Source organism: Carettochelys insculpta, chromosome 3 (assembly GCF_033958435.1).
Source record: "Carettochelys insculpta isolate YL-2023 chromosome 3, ASM3395843v1, whole genome shotgun sequence".
Lineage (NCBI taxonomy): Eukaryota > Metazoa > Chordata > Testudines > Carettochelyidae > Carettochelys > Carettochelys insculpta.
Window position 1 is genome coordinate 210,865,620 of NC_134139.1, and position 15,530 is coordinate 210,881,149.

A 15,530-nucleotide genomic window follows, 5' to 3' on the forward strand; every position below is an offset into this window, starting at 1 on the left:
ACGGCTTTTTGTTTCGATAGCGTACGGACTAGCCCGGCTCCTCTCTGTTCTCATTTTGTTAGTCATTCAAGCGCTACTGGACGGCTTCTTGTTTCGATAGCGTACGGACTAGCCCGGCTCCTCTCTGTTCTCATTTTGTTAGTCATTCAAGCGCTACTGGACGGCTTCTTGTTTCGATAGCGTACGGACTAGCCCGGCTCCTCTCTGTTCTCATTTTGTTAGTCATTCAAGCGCTACTGGACGGCTTCTTGTTTCGATAGCGTACGGACTAGCCCGGCTCCTCTCTGTTCTCATTTTGTTAGTCATTCAAGCGCTACTGGACGGCTTCTTGTTTCGATAGCGTACGGACTAGCCCGGCTCCTCTCTGTTCTCATTTTGTTAGTCATTCAAGCGCTACTGGACGGCTTCTTGTTTCGATAGCGTACGGACTAGCCCGGCTCCTCTCTGTTCTCATTTTGTTAGTCATTCAAGCGCTACTGGACGGCTTTTTGTTTCGATAGCGTACGGACTAGCCCGGCTCCTCTCTGTTCTCATTTTGTTAGTCATTCAAGCGCTACTGGACGGCTTTTTGTTTCGATAGCGTACGGACTAGCCCGGCTCCTCTCTGTTCTCATTTTGTTAGTCATTCAAGCGCTACTGGACGGCTTCTTGTTTCGATAGCGTACGGACTAGCCCGGCTCCTCTCTGTTCTCATTTTGTTAGTCATTCAAGCGCTACTGGACGGCTTCTTGTTTCGATAGCGTACGGACTAGCCCGGCTCCTCTCTGTTCTCATTTTGTTAGTCATTCAAGCGCTACTGGACGGCTTCTTGTTTCGATAGCGTACGGACTAGCCCGGCTCCTCTCTGTTCTCATTTTGTTAGTCATTCAAGCGCTACTGGACGGCTTCTTGTTTCGATAGCGTACGGACTAGCCCGGCTCCTCTCTGTTCTCATTTTGTTAGTCATTCAAGCGCTACTGGACGGCTTCTTGTTTCGATAGCGTACGGACTAGCCCGGCTCCTCTCTGTTCTCATTTTGTTAGTCATTCAAGCGCTACTGGACGGCTTTTTGTTTCGATAGCGTACGGACTAGCCCGGCTCCTCTCTGTTCTCATTTTGTTAGTCATTCAAGCGCTACTGGACGGCTTTTTGTTTCGATAGCGTACGGACTAGCCCGGCTCCTCTCTGTTCTCATTTTGTTAGTCATTCAAGCGCTACTGGACGGCTTCTTGTTTCGATAGCGTACGGACTAGCCCGGCTCCTCTCTGTTCTCATTTTGTTAGTCATTCAAGCGCTACTGGACGGCTTCTTGTTTCGATAGCGTATAGACTAGCCCGGCTCCTCTCTGTTCTCATTTTGTTAGTCATTCAAGCGCTACTGGACGGCTTTTTGTTTCGATAGCGTACAGACTAGCCCGGCTCCTCTCTGTTCTCATTTTGTTAGTCATTCAAGCGCTACTGGACGGCTTCTTGTTTCGATAGCGTATAGACTAGCCTGGCTCCTCTCTGTTCTCATTTTGTTAGTCATTCAAGCGCTACTGGACGGCTTTTTGTTTCGATAGCGTATGGACTAGCCCGGCTCCTCTCTGTTCTCATTTTGTTAGTCATTCAAGCGCTACTGGACGGCTTTTTGCTTTTGTTAGACAATGTTTCAGTGCTGAGCTTCGCAATAGGAGCTGTGAACTCAGCCCCAGCCAGGACACTGGGTTGAACAATCAGGTGGAAGCCGGGTGCTCAGACGCTGAATGCACATCCCAGAGGCTTGGGCTGTGTCAATGGGATCGGTAGGAGGAGCACTGCCAGCAGATCCAGAGAAGTGGTTGTTCCCCTCTACTTGCCTCTGGTGAGGCCACATCTGGAATATTGTGTCCAGTTTTGGGCCCCTCAGGATAAAAAGGATGTGGATGTGCTGGAGCAGGTTCAGTGAAGGGCAACAAAAATGATTAAGGGTCTGGAGCACAAGACCTATGAGGAGAGACTGAGGGATTTAGGCTTGTTTAGTTTGCAGAAGAGAAGACTGAGGGGTGATTTAATAGCAGCCTTCAACTTCCTGCAGGGGAGCTCTAAAGAGGAGGGTGAGAAACTGTTCTCAGGCGTGTCAGATGGCAGAACAAGCAGCAATGGTCTGTAGTTACAGAGGGGGAGGTAAAGGTTGGGTATTAGGAGAAACGGCTTCCCCAGGTGAGCGGTGAAGCACTGGTATGTGTTACTGAGAGAGGTGGTGGAATCTCTATCCCTCGAAGTTTTTAAGTCCCAGCTGGACAAGGTCCTGGCTGATATGACTTAGTGGGGGGTTTATCCTGTTGGAAGCAGAGGGCTGGACTCAATGACCTCCTGAGGTCCCTTCCAGCCCTCGGATTCTGTGATTCTATGAACTGAGACAAAGGAACAGGTCCATTTCAGAAACTGGAGACTGTCTCCTGGGATTCATCCAATGGCAGTTTGCTACAACTGCCCACCTGAGTCGGAGGGGCAGGCCCTCAAGGGACTATGGGAGGAAGAAATGGCTTTTGTCCCTCAAGAGACTTGGAGACAACTACAAGAGAGAACAATGCTGTGGTCTTAGCAGTGTCCATCTGGGATCCTTTGTCTTTTGGTCTCCAAGGGTCTGTGTCCCAGCACGTGGACCCCACCAGGCTGGACCTACAGCACTCCAGTAACTGAATCTATGTAACCTGAAATGAACTTTCAGAGACTTTCAAGAATCAGTAAATAAGACAGCTGGCTGCAGCAGTAGTTACGACTGACAGATGTGAAGTATTGCTCGAACAACTCTTCTCTCTAGCCCCGTTCTTTCTGTGCTAGTAATAAATCTTCAGATATTTAGATCTAAAGAATTGGCAAACATGTTGTTTGGGTCAGATCCAAGTACATGTTGACTGGGGTCTGGGGCTGGGCCCTTTGAGGTCTGAAAGAATCTGTGTGGTGTTGGGTGAAACAGGCTTACGATCTTCTCGCCTTAATTTAGGGGTTGCCGGTCTGGGCTGGTAGCAGCTGGGCAGTCTGTGGGTTTGAGTGGGGGGCTCTGGCTGGCCAGTGGGGCTGGCAGAGACGCTGTGGTGGCTGGTTGGATTTGCCTTGGTGAGAAGAAAATCCCAGTCTGGGGCTGTGAGTGGCCTGGATTGTAAGCAAAGTTATCCTGGGTTGATTTCTCTAGCTGTGCCCAGAAACCCCGTCCTACCACAGGCTGGCATCTGGCAGGCCCCCTTCCCTGCTGCCCAGCTCAGCTCCCACCTTGGACCTGGCTGTGTGCATGGGGGAGGGCTGGCGCTGGCTGGGTTACATGGGGCCCTGTGCCTCTGGGCACAGCTCCACGCTGCCCTGCCCCCGTCAGGTACTTCTCTGCCCACCTGGTCCCTGCCAAGCCCTTATCTTTGCTGCTCTCAGCCCCTCCCTGCAGACGGTCCGGGTGCTGCTCTCACCTCTATGGCCTTGCACATCTCCTCCATCTGGGTGATGATGGCCTGGATGCGATCGTTCCCAGCCACCAGCATGGCCACGCCGTCGCTCAGCTCGCTCTGCCAAAGAGGGGCTGCGCTGAAAAGGGGGCCGCTCCCACCCTGCAGGCACGGGCGCAGCCTGCAGCCACCCCTGCAATGAGCGCTTGGGGGCTCAGCTTGCCTGAAATGGGTCCTGAGGGCTCCTGGCCAGGGCCCTCCCAATGATGCAAGGGACCAGCTCTGGCCTCCTGGCACCCATGGGGAAGAGACCTGCCAGGGCCAGAAGGGGGACAGCTGCCGGGATGAAGCTGCTCCAGCCAGGCTGGCTCCTGGGTGAGGTCAGGGCAGCCAGAGGGCCCCACAGCTGCAGGGTACCAGCCTCAGTAGAGGGGTGCCTGGCAGGGGACCCCGCCCTGCTCCCCGCCCGGCTGCATACCCTCTGCCTGGCTCCTGGCCTCGGTACCTTCTGGCGCTTGTAGACGCTGGGCAGCGGGGCCACCTCGCAGTCCTTGTGAGCCCCGAAGACCTTGCACAGGGAGCAGGTGGGCACCTCACAGCTCAGGCAGTAGATGTTGATCTTTTCATCTTCGTGCTCATCACACATCAGCTGCTGCTCTGCCTTAGCGTGCAGGGGCCTGGAGGGGGCGGAGGGGGGCAGGCGGCATGTGGGTCCAGCTTCCCACACACCCCGCTGGCTCCAAAGGGTCCTTCCCCATCCGTGATCACAGCAGCCACCCTGCAGAGCCTGCAATGGCCCCCACACCCCATAAACACCCTGCATCCCCAGGGGCCCCCCGGCACCTCCCCAGCCTCCGCCCCAGGCACCCACAACCTCCCTGCAATGGCCCCTGCACCCCATAAACACCCTGCATCCCCAGGGGCCCCCCGGCACCTCCCCAGCCTCCGCCCCAGGCACCCACAACCTCCCTGCAATGGCCCCTGCACCCCATAAACACCCTGCATCCCCAAGGGCCCCCCGGCACCTCCCCAGCCTCCGCCCCAGGCACCCACAGCCTCCCTGCAATGGCTCCCGCACCCCATAATCACCCCACACCCCCCAGGGACCCCCCAACACCTCCCCAGCCTCCGCCCCAGGCACCCACAACCTCCCTGCAATGGCCCCTGCACCCCATAAACACCCTGCATGCCCAGGGGCCCCCCAGCACCTCCCCAGCCTCCACCGCAGGTACCCACAACCTCCCTGCAATGGCCCCTGCACCCCATAAACACCCCGCATGCCCAGGGGCCCCCCAGCACCTCCCCAGCCTCCACCGCAGGCACCCACAACCTCCCTGCAATGGCTCCTGCAACCCATAAACACCCTGCATGCCCAGGGGCCCCCCAGCACCTCCCCAGCCTCCCCGCCAGGCACCCACAACCTCCCTGCAACGGGCCCTCACCCCATAAATACCCCGCATCCCCAGGAATCCCCCAGCACCTCCTCAGCCTCCACCCCAGGCACCCACAACCTCCCTGCAATGGCCCCCGCACCCCATAAACACCCCACACCCTCCAGGGACCCCCCAACACCTCCCCAGCCTCTGCCCCAGGCACCCACAACCTCCCTGCAATGGGCCCTCACCCCCATTAGCACTCAGGGACCTCCCTTGGGGGCCCACACATGCTCCATTCCCAAGCACCCTGCAGTCACATGACAGCCTATAACCATGCTGGACCCACTCCCACCCTCCCCAGGACCCGTGGCGTTATCAGCGTGTGCTGGAAGCACCTGGGTCCCTCTCGCACCCATCACGCCCCCCGGGAGCACGGCCTCCCAGCGCTGCTCTGCCGGGCCGGCTCTGGCGCGGCCCTTGGTGGTATTTAAAGGTGTGTCTGTGTCACACGCCGGCCCCTGGAGTCACACCGCGGAGCAGCTCGCCAGCGGGCTGGGAGAGGCTGCTCAGCCCCTCTCCAGGCACTGGAGCCGGGGGCACCGAATGGACTGTCCTGCCAAGGGTCTGGTGGGACCGTGGGCCCTGGCGCCCACCGGCAGAGACCAGAGTCGGGCATGGCCGGGGCCGGCCCAGAAGGCTCCAGCCGCCGGCCTGGGATGTGCGGTCACACAGCCAGAACAACGGGAGCCCTCCACCTGGCCCAGGAGAGATAAGGGGCCCTGGGATCTCCAGCTCGCCTCTGCTCCGGCTTCTCCCTCCGGAGGGGCTCTGCCTGGAGCTCTGGGCAGAGGACTGACGGCCCAGCCAAAGGCGGCTGTGCTCCGGAGGGCTGCCTTGAGCCCGAGGCTCCTTCCACCTCTGCTGCACCCAGACCCTTGCAGCAGGTCCAGGCGCAGACTCCGGTCCCGTTCACCCGTTGGGCGCTGGGTTGGTTGCTTGGCTCATTCTATAACCCTCTAGGGGGCGATTCTAAACCCACGGTGCCCCACACGTGGCAAATCGGACACTGCGCTGTGGGGAACACGGGGGAGGCCCCCTGCCGCTCTCAAGCCACCTGCGGCTCTTGGAGCCTTTAAACGCGGCTCCCCGGGGAGCCGCCTGCCCGCGCCACGCAAGCACCTCACCGCTTGGTGGGAGAAGCGCACGGCAGTGGCCCCAGTGGCTCTGGTGAGTCGCCTGCTGTGATGGGGTTCAGGGGTCCCCCTGCACTGCACCCCGTCCGCTGGCAGGAGTGACTCTCACTCAGCAGGTACAACAGAAGGTTTATTAGGCAACAGATGCCCAGTTTCTCACAGAAGCGACAGCACAGCAGCCAGAGACAGTCCTTCCAAACTGTCCTGGGGAGAAGACCCCGAGGGGTGCCCCTCTGGGGTGTAGCTTCCCCCCTCCTCAGGCTGGCTGCCTTCCAGCTCCTCTTTCCCCAGCTTCCTAACTGCCACCTCCGATTCAAAACTCAGCTCAGCTCCTCCCTGCTCTTTGTTCAGACAGAGGTGTTACCTGCCGGTTGTAGCCCCAGGGTCATCCTTAGCCACTGGCAGCTGCTGCTTGTCTCTCACATCCAGCCTGACTCACACATGCACCCCCCACTCCATCACACCTGCACTGAACTAGAACGGGGGGGCGGGGGCTGCCTGGCTCAGTGGGGGCAGGGCATTTACCGGGGGCCGGGGAGGCAAAGAGCCTGCAGGTGTTGGGTAAAACGGGAGGCGGTGCCAATCGCAGCGGAGGCTGCCTGGTTCCCAGGCTGCAGTAACAGAGCAGGGCGGCCAAGCGTCACCCTGGCTCCCAAGGGCCCTGCCAAGTGCAGCGTTGAGCTGCTGCCGGCCTGTTGCTCGGTGCGAAATACCGACCCAGAGGCTGAGATTACGCCAGACAGATTTGCATAACGCGCCGCGGCCGACGTGGGAAGATGGACACCCGCGCGTGGCGAGCTTTGAATTCCTCCGGGACGCGGCTGGAAGGGACGGGCCCGGGGGCTCTGTGGGGTCAGACCTGAGCTGCACGCTGACCTGGGGAGGGGCTGGGGGAACCTGTGTGGGGCTGCGGCTGCTTTCCTCGGCCTCCCGCCTGCGTGCGGAGGGGACTGGCCGTGGCCTGGGGCGCTGGCGTGTGGGAGGGAATTGCTGGTGCCACGTCTGGCCGGGCGCTGTGAGGACACACCTGCTGTGTGCCGGCTGGGGCCGTACGGCAGAGGACCTGCTCTGGGCTGTATGTAGCCCTGTCTGTGACCAAAACAAAAGCAGTCAAGTAGCACTTTAAAGACTAGCAAAATGGTTTATTAGGTGATGAGCTTTCGTGGGACAGACCCACTTCTTCAGAGCAGAGCCAGACCAGAAGCGGGTCTGTCCCACGAAAGCTCATCACCTAACAAACCGTTTTGCTAGTCTTTAAAGTGCTACTTGACTGCTTTTGTTTCGATAGTGTATAGACGAGCACGGCTCCCTCTCTGTGTCTGTGACCAGTCTGCCCTAAACAGATACTCTCAGCAGTGCCCACAGGACCCACGCTCCCCTCCACACCCCAGGTACTCCCCAGCCACCCTGCCATCGCCCCACGTCCGCAGGGAGCCCTCGCTCGCCCAGGAGGGCCCCCACTCACCTTGTCTTGAGACCCTCAATGCCTCCTCCCCAAACCCTTAGCTCCCCAGGCCGGAGCATCCCTCCCCAGGTCCTGTCCCAGCAGCCCCACGCCCCTCACTGGGTCCTGTCCCCCACGGCCCTTCGCTCGGCCCGGCCCCTCACCGGGACGACTCCTGCTTGTAGATGTCGATGATGTTCTCCACCAGCAGGTTGCGCTGCAGCCCGTAGACGCCGTGCCGGTCCAGGACGACCTCATGGCGGCAGGAGGGGCACCGGAACCGCCCCCCCGAGGACACCGAGCTGGAGCCCCGGGACTGCCACAGCGGGTTGGAAGCCTGCAGGGAACGGGCACTAGCTGGGGGGCAGAGATACTGAGGCCGGGAGGCCATACGGGGAGATCCCGCTACACCAGCTGAGCCCTGGGGTCAGGCCTGGGGACCCTCCATTGCAGGTCCACCATGACCTCCAGCTCCAGAGCAGACTGTGGGGCTCTGCCCCGGGCACCTGGGAAGTGTAGGGAGAGCCACAAACTCAGGGCAGGGCAGGGCAGGGCAGGGCAGGGCCTTGAGGCAGCAAAGGGGCCAGATCTGCCCAGTGCCGGGGTGCAAGTCCCTCATAGCCTGAAGCCCTGCCCAGGCCACAACAGCCCTGCCCACTGCTCCCTCACCCCTGCCCACAGCCCCGCCCAGGCCACAACAGCCCCACCCACTGCTTCCTCAACCCTGCCCACAGCCCCACCCACTGCTTCCTCAGCCCTGCCCACAGCCCCACCCACTTCTCAGTCAGCCCCACCCACTGCTCCATCAGCCCTGACCACAGCCCCACCCACTGCTCCATCAGCCCTGACCACAGCCTCACCCCCCCCGCTCCCTCAGCCCTGCCCATTGCTCCTTTAGCCTTGCCCACAGCCCCGCCCACTGCTCCATCAGCCCCGCCCACAGCCCCGCCCACTGCTCAGCATAGAAAGGGGTAAGGGTTGTTGGAGCCAGCGGGCACGTCACGGCTGGGACGTGCCAGAGCCTGGGGACCCAGCGCCGGGTGCGAGGAAGGGCTGTAAGGAAGCCGGGACTCAGCCCCAGAAGAAAGGGGCCAAGAAGCACAGCCAGCCAAGGCAGGAACGTTAGTCCAGCTCTGCGTGTGAAGTTCTGAAACAAGTTCACCCCCATACAGCCCCACCAGGATCAGCCCCGGGACCAGCCAGGGAGCCAAGTGCCTGGCCCAGCCACAAGGGCCCAGGAGCCCCATGTAACCCTCACACCTAAGGGTGGGTCACTGCCCCCCGGAGCGGCACCACGACCACGTGCAGAGAGAGAAGGAGTCTTCTCTACGGCCATGCCTGGGAGCCAGCTGGCTCCTGCACTGAGCTCCCGCGGTCCCAGGTTCAAGTTGGCCTGTGGGGGGTTACGAGCGGCAGCCAGAATGGAGAAGCTGCCTGACCCCCAGAAGTGCTTGTGACCCACACTAGTCAGGCTGCTGGGCTGGTGCTAACCCTGCCCATGTGAGACGGGGCGAGCAGGCCCCAGGCAGGCCAGGGCGGTGCTGGGGTGCAGTGACGGGGCTGGTGTCAGCCAGCCGAGGTGCCCGGGCTGAGCCACGTCCCCCCTGTGCCATGTAAGCACTGTTCCAGCCGTGGCCCCAGGCTCTGGAATGCACTGCCTCAGCCACACGTGGCCTGGGCTGGTGTGAAGGCGTGGCCGGCCCCATGCTTGGAGCCAATGCCAGCGTATGAGGCCTTGTTGTGGCCGTGCTAACGAAGGGAAAAGGCCTCATTTGTGAACATGCTGCAGCCCATCACGTCTCCCCAAGCAGCAAAGCTGGGGCCTGGAGCCTGGCCAGGGAAGTGCGGGGCGGGCGCTGGCAAACAGCCTAGCCCCACCTCCTCTCGGCCCCTGGGGATCCTGTTTGAGTTGGGTTTGAGTCCCCAGGTTCAGTTGCCTGTTTCCAACTGCCTTGTAGTAAGAGCAGCCGTGTGCCTCAGTTTCCCCAGGCACAGAAGCCATGCACAGTTGGTGATGATTTCTCCCACCTACACTATAAGCCACGTTTGCTGTTTGTAACCCAGGCAACCAGGTGACACGTCCCCTCACACGCAATGACCCTCCATGGCCTTTGTAACCTGGGCACCCAGGTGCCACCTTCCCCTTCCCCCCCATGCCACTCGGAAACAGGCCAAAGGCAGAGGAGGAGCCTGGCCAGTTTGAATTGCAGCTGGGCTGGAGAGTGGGGCAGTCTGGACTGGCTGGAGAGGGAGCTTTTTCCTAATGTCCAACCTAGACCTCCCTTGCTGCAGTCTAAGCCCATTGCTCCTTGTTCTACCCGCAGAGGCCAAGAAGAACAAGTTTTCCCCCTCCTCCTTATGACGCCCTTTTAGATACCTGAAACCCGCTATCATGTCCCCCTCAATCTTCTCTTTTCCAAACTAAACAAGCCCAATTCTTTCAGCCTTTCTTCATAGGTCACATTCTCTAGACCTTTGATCATTCTTGTTGCTCTTTTCTGGACCCTCTCCAATTTCTCCACATCTTTTTTGAACTGCAGTGCCCAGAACTGGACACAATACTCCAGCTGAGGCCTAACCAGCGCAGAGTAGAGCGGGAGAATGACTTCTCGTGTCTTGTTCACAGCACACCTGTTGATGCATCCCAGAATCTTGTTTGCTTCTTTTGCAACAGCATCACACTGTTGACTCATATTTAGCTTGTGGTCCACTATAACCCCTAGATCCCTTTCTGCTGTGCTCATTCCTAGGCAGTCCTTTCCCATTCTGTATGTGTGAAACTGATTGTTCCTTCCTAAGTGGAGCACTTTGCATTTGTCCTCATTAAACCTCATCCTGTTTACCTCAGCCCATTTCTCCAATTTATCCAGATCCTTTTGAATTATGACCCTATCCTCCAAAGCAGTTGCAACCCCTCCCAGTTTGGTATCATCTGCAAGCTTAATAAGTGTACTTTCTATGCCAATATCTCAATTGTTGATGAAAATATTGAACAGAACCGGTCCTAAAACAGGCCCCTGTGGAACCCACTAGTTATACTTTTCTAGCAGGATTGAGAACCATTAAGAACTACTCTCTGGGTACGGTTATCCAGCCAGTTATGCACCCACCATGGGGGACAGGTCCATCGATGGCTGTTAGCCAGGATGGGCGTGGACGGTGTCCCTGGCCTCGTTTGCAAGAGGCTGGAAATGGGTGACAGGGAATTGATCACTTGATGGTTCCCTGTTCTGTTCGTTCCCCCCGGGGCACCTGGCATTGGCCACTGTCGGAAGACAGGATGCTGGGCTTGATGGGCCTCTGGTCTGACCCAGTGTGGCTGCTCTTATGTTCTCTGTGTATGTGTCTATGTTCTCTGTCTATGTTTTCACGAGTGCGCGTGAAAGTCAACCCAGATGCCCAGGTGGTCGAGCTGAAGTGGGAACGCTGAAGATAACTTGAAAGATGCGCTGTGCCTTGGGATGGAACAGAATCAGCAATACTGACGCATCCTGGAGACAGGCAGAAACGCCCTCAAGAGTGAGAGACAAGGCTGGATAGACAAGGTGGACAGAAAGCTGGCTAGAGCTAGTCAGGCCAACAGGTAGCGATCAGTGGCTCAGTGTCTGATTGGCAGTCAGTTTCAAGTGGAGTGACCCAAGGATCAGTTCTGGGGCCAGTATCGTTCAACATCTTTATTAATTACCTGGATGAGGGACTGGATTGCACCCTCAGCAAGTTTGCAGTTGACACTAAGCTCAGGAGGGTAGGGACAGGGTCCAGAGTGACCTGCAAAAATTGGGGGATTGGGCCAAAAGAAATCTGATGCGGTTCAACAAGGAGAAGTGCAGAGTCCTGCCCTTGGGATGGAAGAATCCCAAGCATTGTTACAGGCTGGGGACCGACTGGCTAAGTAGCAGTGCAGCAGAAAAGGAGCTGGGGATTACAGTGGATGAGAGGTTGGATATGAGTAAACAGTGTGCCCTTGTAGCCAAGGCGGCTAACGGCAGACTGGGGTGCATTAGGCGAAGCATTTCCAGCAGATCTAGAGAAGTGGCTTTTTTCCCCTCTGTTCAGCACTGGTGAGGCCACATCTGGAATATTGTGTCAGTTTTGGGCCCCCCAGTATAAAAAGGATGTGGATTTGCTGGAGCAGGTTCGGCGAAGGGCAACAAAAATGATTAAGGGTCTGGAGCACAAGACCTATGAGGAGAGGCTGAGGGATTTGGGCTCGTTTAGTTTAGAGAAGAGAAGACTGAGGGGTGATTTAATAGCAGCCTTCAACTTCCTGCAGGGGAGCTCTAAAGAGGGTGGAGAGAGGCTGTTCTCAGTGGTGTCAGATGGCAGAACAAGGCGTAATGGTCTGAAGTTACAGAGGGAGAGGTGTAGGTTGGATATTAGGAAAAACTACTTCCCCAGGCGGGTGGTGAAGCACTGGAATGAGTTGCCTAGAGAGGTGGCGGATTCTCCATCCCTGGAGGATTCTAAGTCCCGGCTGGACAAGGCCCTGGCTGGGATGACTTAGTGGGGTTGGTCCTGCTCTGGGCAGGGGGCTGCACTCGATCACCTCCTGAGGTCCCCTCCAGCGCTGGGAGTCTGTGATTCTATGAGCAGCCTGACAGCCACCATCCAAGGAGAGCCCTGACAAACGCAGACTGACACCTTCTAAGGGGGGACGAGTGCAGCACGACACTGCCAGGCCCAGAGACTGTAATGGGGGCTTACGTGTATAAGAAGGGAAGATCTCCCCATGGGACTCGGGGTTCAGTCCTGGGAGGGTCTGAGTAACCCTGACTCCGCACTCAGTCAGCTCTGCCTGGCAAGTAAGACTGACGAGCCCCCATGGAATGGTAACTGTACATCTGCAGTGTGTGTACGTGTGCATGTGTACTCGTGTGCGTGTGTACTCGTATATGTGCATGCATGTACTCGTGTGCATGTGCACTCGTGTGCGTGCGCATGTACTCATGTGTACTCGTGCACGTGCATGCGTGTACTCGTGTGCGTGTGCACTCGTGTGCATGCGCACTAGTGTGCATGCACGTGCACGTGTGTACTCGTGCATGTGCGCATGTGCACAGCCATGCCCGTGAGGCGTGGGAGTACATTAGAGCCCTGTGATGCGGTGGGGCTGTATTCTCAATAAACGTGCCCCTCTGAAAAGATCCTGTGTGCGTCTCTCACGCAGAGCACCTGCCGTGCCACCCGCTGGCGCCCAGCACAGCCCAGCCCAGCCCTGCCGCTGCCAACCAACCAGCTGCGCCTGCGCCTTTGGAGGGGCTGCAGAGGCAAGGTCATGGGGTTAGCTTGGCAGCCCCAGTGCAGCTCCCAACCCCCCAAAGCCATCCCTGGTGCAGGCTGTGATGGGGTTCGGGGTCCCCAAGCTCTGTACCCCGTCAGGAGTGTGATGGGGTTCAGGGGTCCCCAATCTCTGCACCCCCTCCGCAGGCAGGAGTGACTCTCACTCGGCAGGAGAACAGCGGGTTTATTAGCTGACAGGACACAGCGTCGTACAGAGGAGTCAGTGCAGCCGGCAGAGACAGCCAGTCCCATCCATGCTGGGGAGAGCAGGCCCCGAGGGGCCCCCTCCTTTGTTTCTCTCTCTCCCAGCCCAGACTCACTACGTCCCACCTCCCAGTTCCAGTTCAAACCCCTCAGGCTCCACCTCCTCCTCTGTCTGCAGCCCAGAGGTGTCACCTGGGCACCAGGTTACCCCCAGCAGGAGCCCCCCACCCTCTGTGAGCCCCACACATGCACCCCCATCCCCCACTCCATCACACAGACCACCCCAGCGCCTGCCCCCCAGCCGCCGCTCTCACCTGGAAGATGTCGTTGGCACACTTGCGGCACAGGTTGTGCTGGCAGGGCAGGATGACCACGGGCTTGCTGAACATCTCCAGGCAGATGGGACAGATCAGCTGCTTCTCCAGGTTGTCCATGCTGTGCGAGTCCCCCAGCATGGGCTTGAACCCCACGGCGAAGTTCATCCCTGCCACCCGGCTGTGCCCCCGAGCCCGTGCTCACAGCTCTGCCCACACCACCCGGCTCCCTGGCGCTGCCTGGCCCTGGCCCTGGGTCACGCTGTTTGTGCCTCTAGCTCCGGGGGCTGCTGCGCCCCAGAGCCGCTCCTGCTGTCTGCCCTCCCGGCCCCAGCCCCGGCGGTGAGCACAGCGGCTAATTTTAGCCAAACGCTGGGCCAGGCCACATGGGCCTCATGGCATCCCAGAGCCAATTTTATCCGGGGCTCAGCTGCAGCTGTCAGTGGCGTCGGGTGACACTGAGTCACCGCCTGGGCCAGGCCCTGGCTCCCAGGAGAGGGGGAGGTCTGGGGACAGGCAGTCCCGGGGTGGGAGAGAGCCGGGTGCTGGCTCCAGGACCTAGCCAGGCACCAGAGATGCTCATGCAGCAGCCAGCTGCCCCGGCTCCCACTGGGCCTGGCCTGGCCTGTGCCCCAGGGTCTGGGCCCCGCAAGCGGGGCTGCTCTTTGGCTCTGCAGCCAGGGCGAGGCCTGGGGCAGGGGGGCCCCAGAGGGCTCCTGCCCCATGGGCTGAGGGCGGTAGGCAGAAGCAGAGCACTGGCCAGACTGAGGGGCACTGAGGGGAGAGCTGGTACAGCAGGCACATGGCATGTGTGGTATGGTCAGTACTGGGTGGGGAACAGAGCCCCCCACAGGAGCTGGGCTGGGGCACGGGGCCCCCCCCGCCCCCACAGGAGCTGGGCTGGGGCACGGGGCCCCGCACACAGGAGCTGGGCTGGGGCACGGGGCCCCGCACACAGGAGCTGGGCTGGGGTACAGGGGCCCCGCACACAGGAGCTGGGCTGGGGCACGGGGCCCCGCACACAGGAGCTGGGCTGGGGCACGGGGCCCCGCACACAGGAGCTGGGCTGGGGCACGGGGCCCCGCACACAGGAGCTGGGCTGGGGCACGGGGGCCTCTCCACAGGAGCTGGGCTGGGGTACGGGGCCTCCCCGCCCCCACAGGAGCTGGGCTGGGGTACAGGGGCCTCTCCACAGGAGCTGGGCTGGGGTACGGGCCCCCCCCACAGGAGCTGGGCTGGGGTATACGGGCCCCCCCACAGGAGCTGGGCTGGGGTTACCCCTACAAATTGTCTGTGACACACCTGTGGAGTGGGGAGCCTGGTGTGATTTTCTCCCTCTGTGGCATTGCAGGTGGCTTACCTGGGAGCCAACCCAACACAGCAAGAGCCGTTTACCCTCCATTTGTTAGCAATCGCCCCGACGAATGCCCAAGCCAGGCAAACGCACACACCACGCCCAATACAACGGGCGCTCTTGGCTCGCTGGCCAGCCAGGATCCGGCCCACCTGGGGCCTCCAGTCTCTGTGCTGTGTCCCTGGCAGCAGCGGGGCGGCGTGGCCCTCGCTGACAGCACACAACCAGGAGGCGTGTTCCCAGGCCCAGCGGGTGGGGGCGGCGTCTTGTTCCACACAATGGTGCCACGCTGCATTGTTCTTTACCCACCCAAAGCTCCATCTCTGGTTGCTGATGCCGGTGCCCATAGGATGGGGTCACATTCAGCACAGCCAAGCACAGCCTGGCACAGCACCGGGAGGAGAGGCTGGGAGCCCTGGGATCAGCTCACGGCTGCAGCTCCTTCACACGAGCTGCAGGCAAAGGCCACGGACCTGAGCCCCAGGGTGGGGACACTTGTGGGCCTGCAGCCACTGACCCACAGAAAGATCAGCCAGGTGATACATGCTGATGAGACTGTGGTAGGACGGGGCTTCTGGGCACAGCTAGAGAAATCAATCCAGGCACCTTTGCTTAAAGTCTGGGCCACTCACAGCCCTGGGCTGGATTTCCTTCTCACTAAGGCAGATCCAACCAGCCACCACAGCACCTCTGCCAGCCCCACTGCCAGCCAGAGCCCCACACGCAAACCCACAGACTGCCCAGCTGCTACCAGCCCAGCCCAGCAACCTCCAGATTGAGGTGAGATGTTCATATACCTGTGTCACCAACTCCACACAGATTCTTCCAGGACCCAAAGGGTCCAGCCCCCTAGACACACTTGGATCTTACCCAAAACAACACGCCTGACCAAACCCTTCAGATCTAAACAGAGAAAGGTTACTCACCGTAGTACCAGTGGTTCTTCGAGATGTGTCCCCATGGGTGCTCCACATTAGGTGTCGGGCTCG

General features: G+C 59.6%; 1 protein-coding gene across 2 annotated transcripts in view; it reads right to left on the reverse strand.

Annotated features, from left to right (window-relative positions):
* The window catches only part of TRIM54 (tripartite motif containing 54), a 49,424-nt gene extending 35,910 nt beyond the window's left edge, over positions 1–13,514 (reverse strand). Inside the window, exons 1-4 of one of the 2 annotated variants that reach the window (XM_074991572.1) lie at positions 13,188–13,514; positions 7,554–7,726; positions 3,882–4,053; positions 3,401–3,496 (exon numbers count right to left, since the gene is read on the reverse strand). In XM_074991572.1, the coding sequence (XP_074847673.1) occupies positions 3,401–3,496; positions 3,882–4,053; positions 7,554–7,726; positions 13,188–13,355 (609 nt within the window). In that variant the 5' untranslated portion in view covers positions 13,356–13,514. The remainder of the gene's footprint in view (positions 1–3,400; positions 3,497–3,881; positions 4,054–7,553; positions 7,727–13,187) is intronic. The other variant, XM_074991573.1, reaches the window with a different exon arrangement.
* Positions 13,515–15,530: the final 2,016 nt, after the last annotated feature.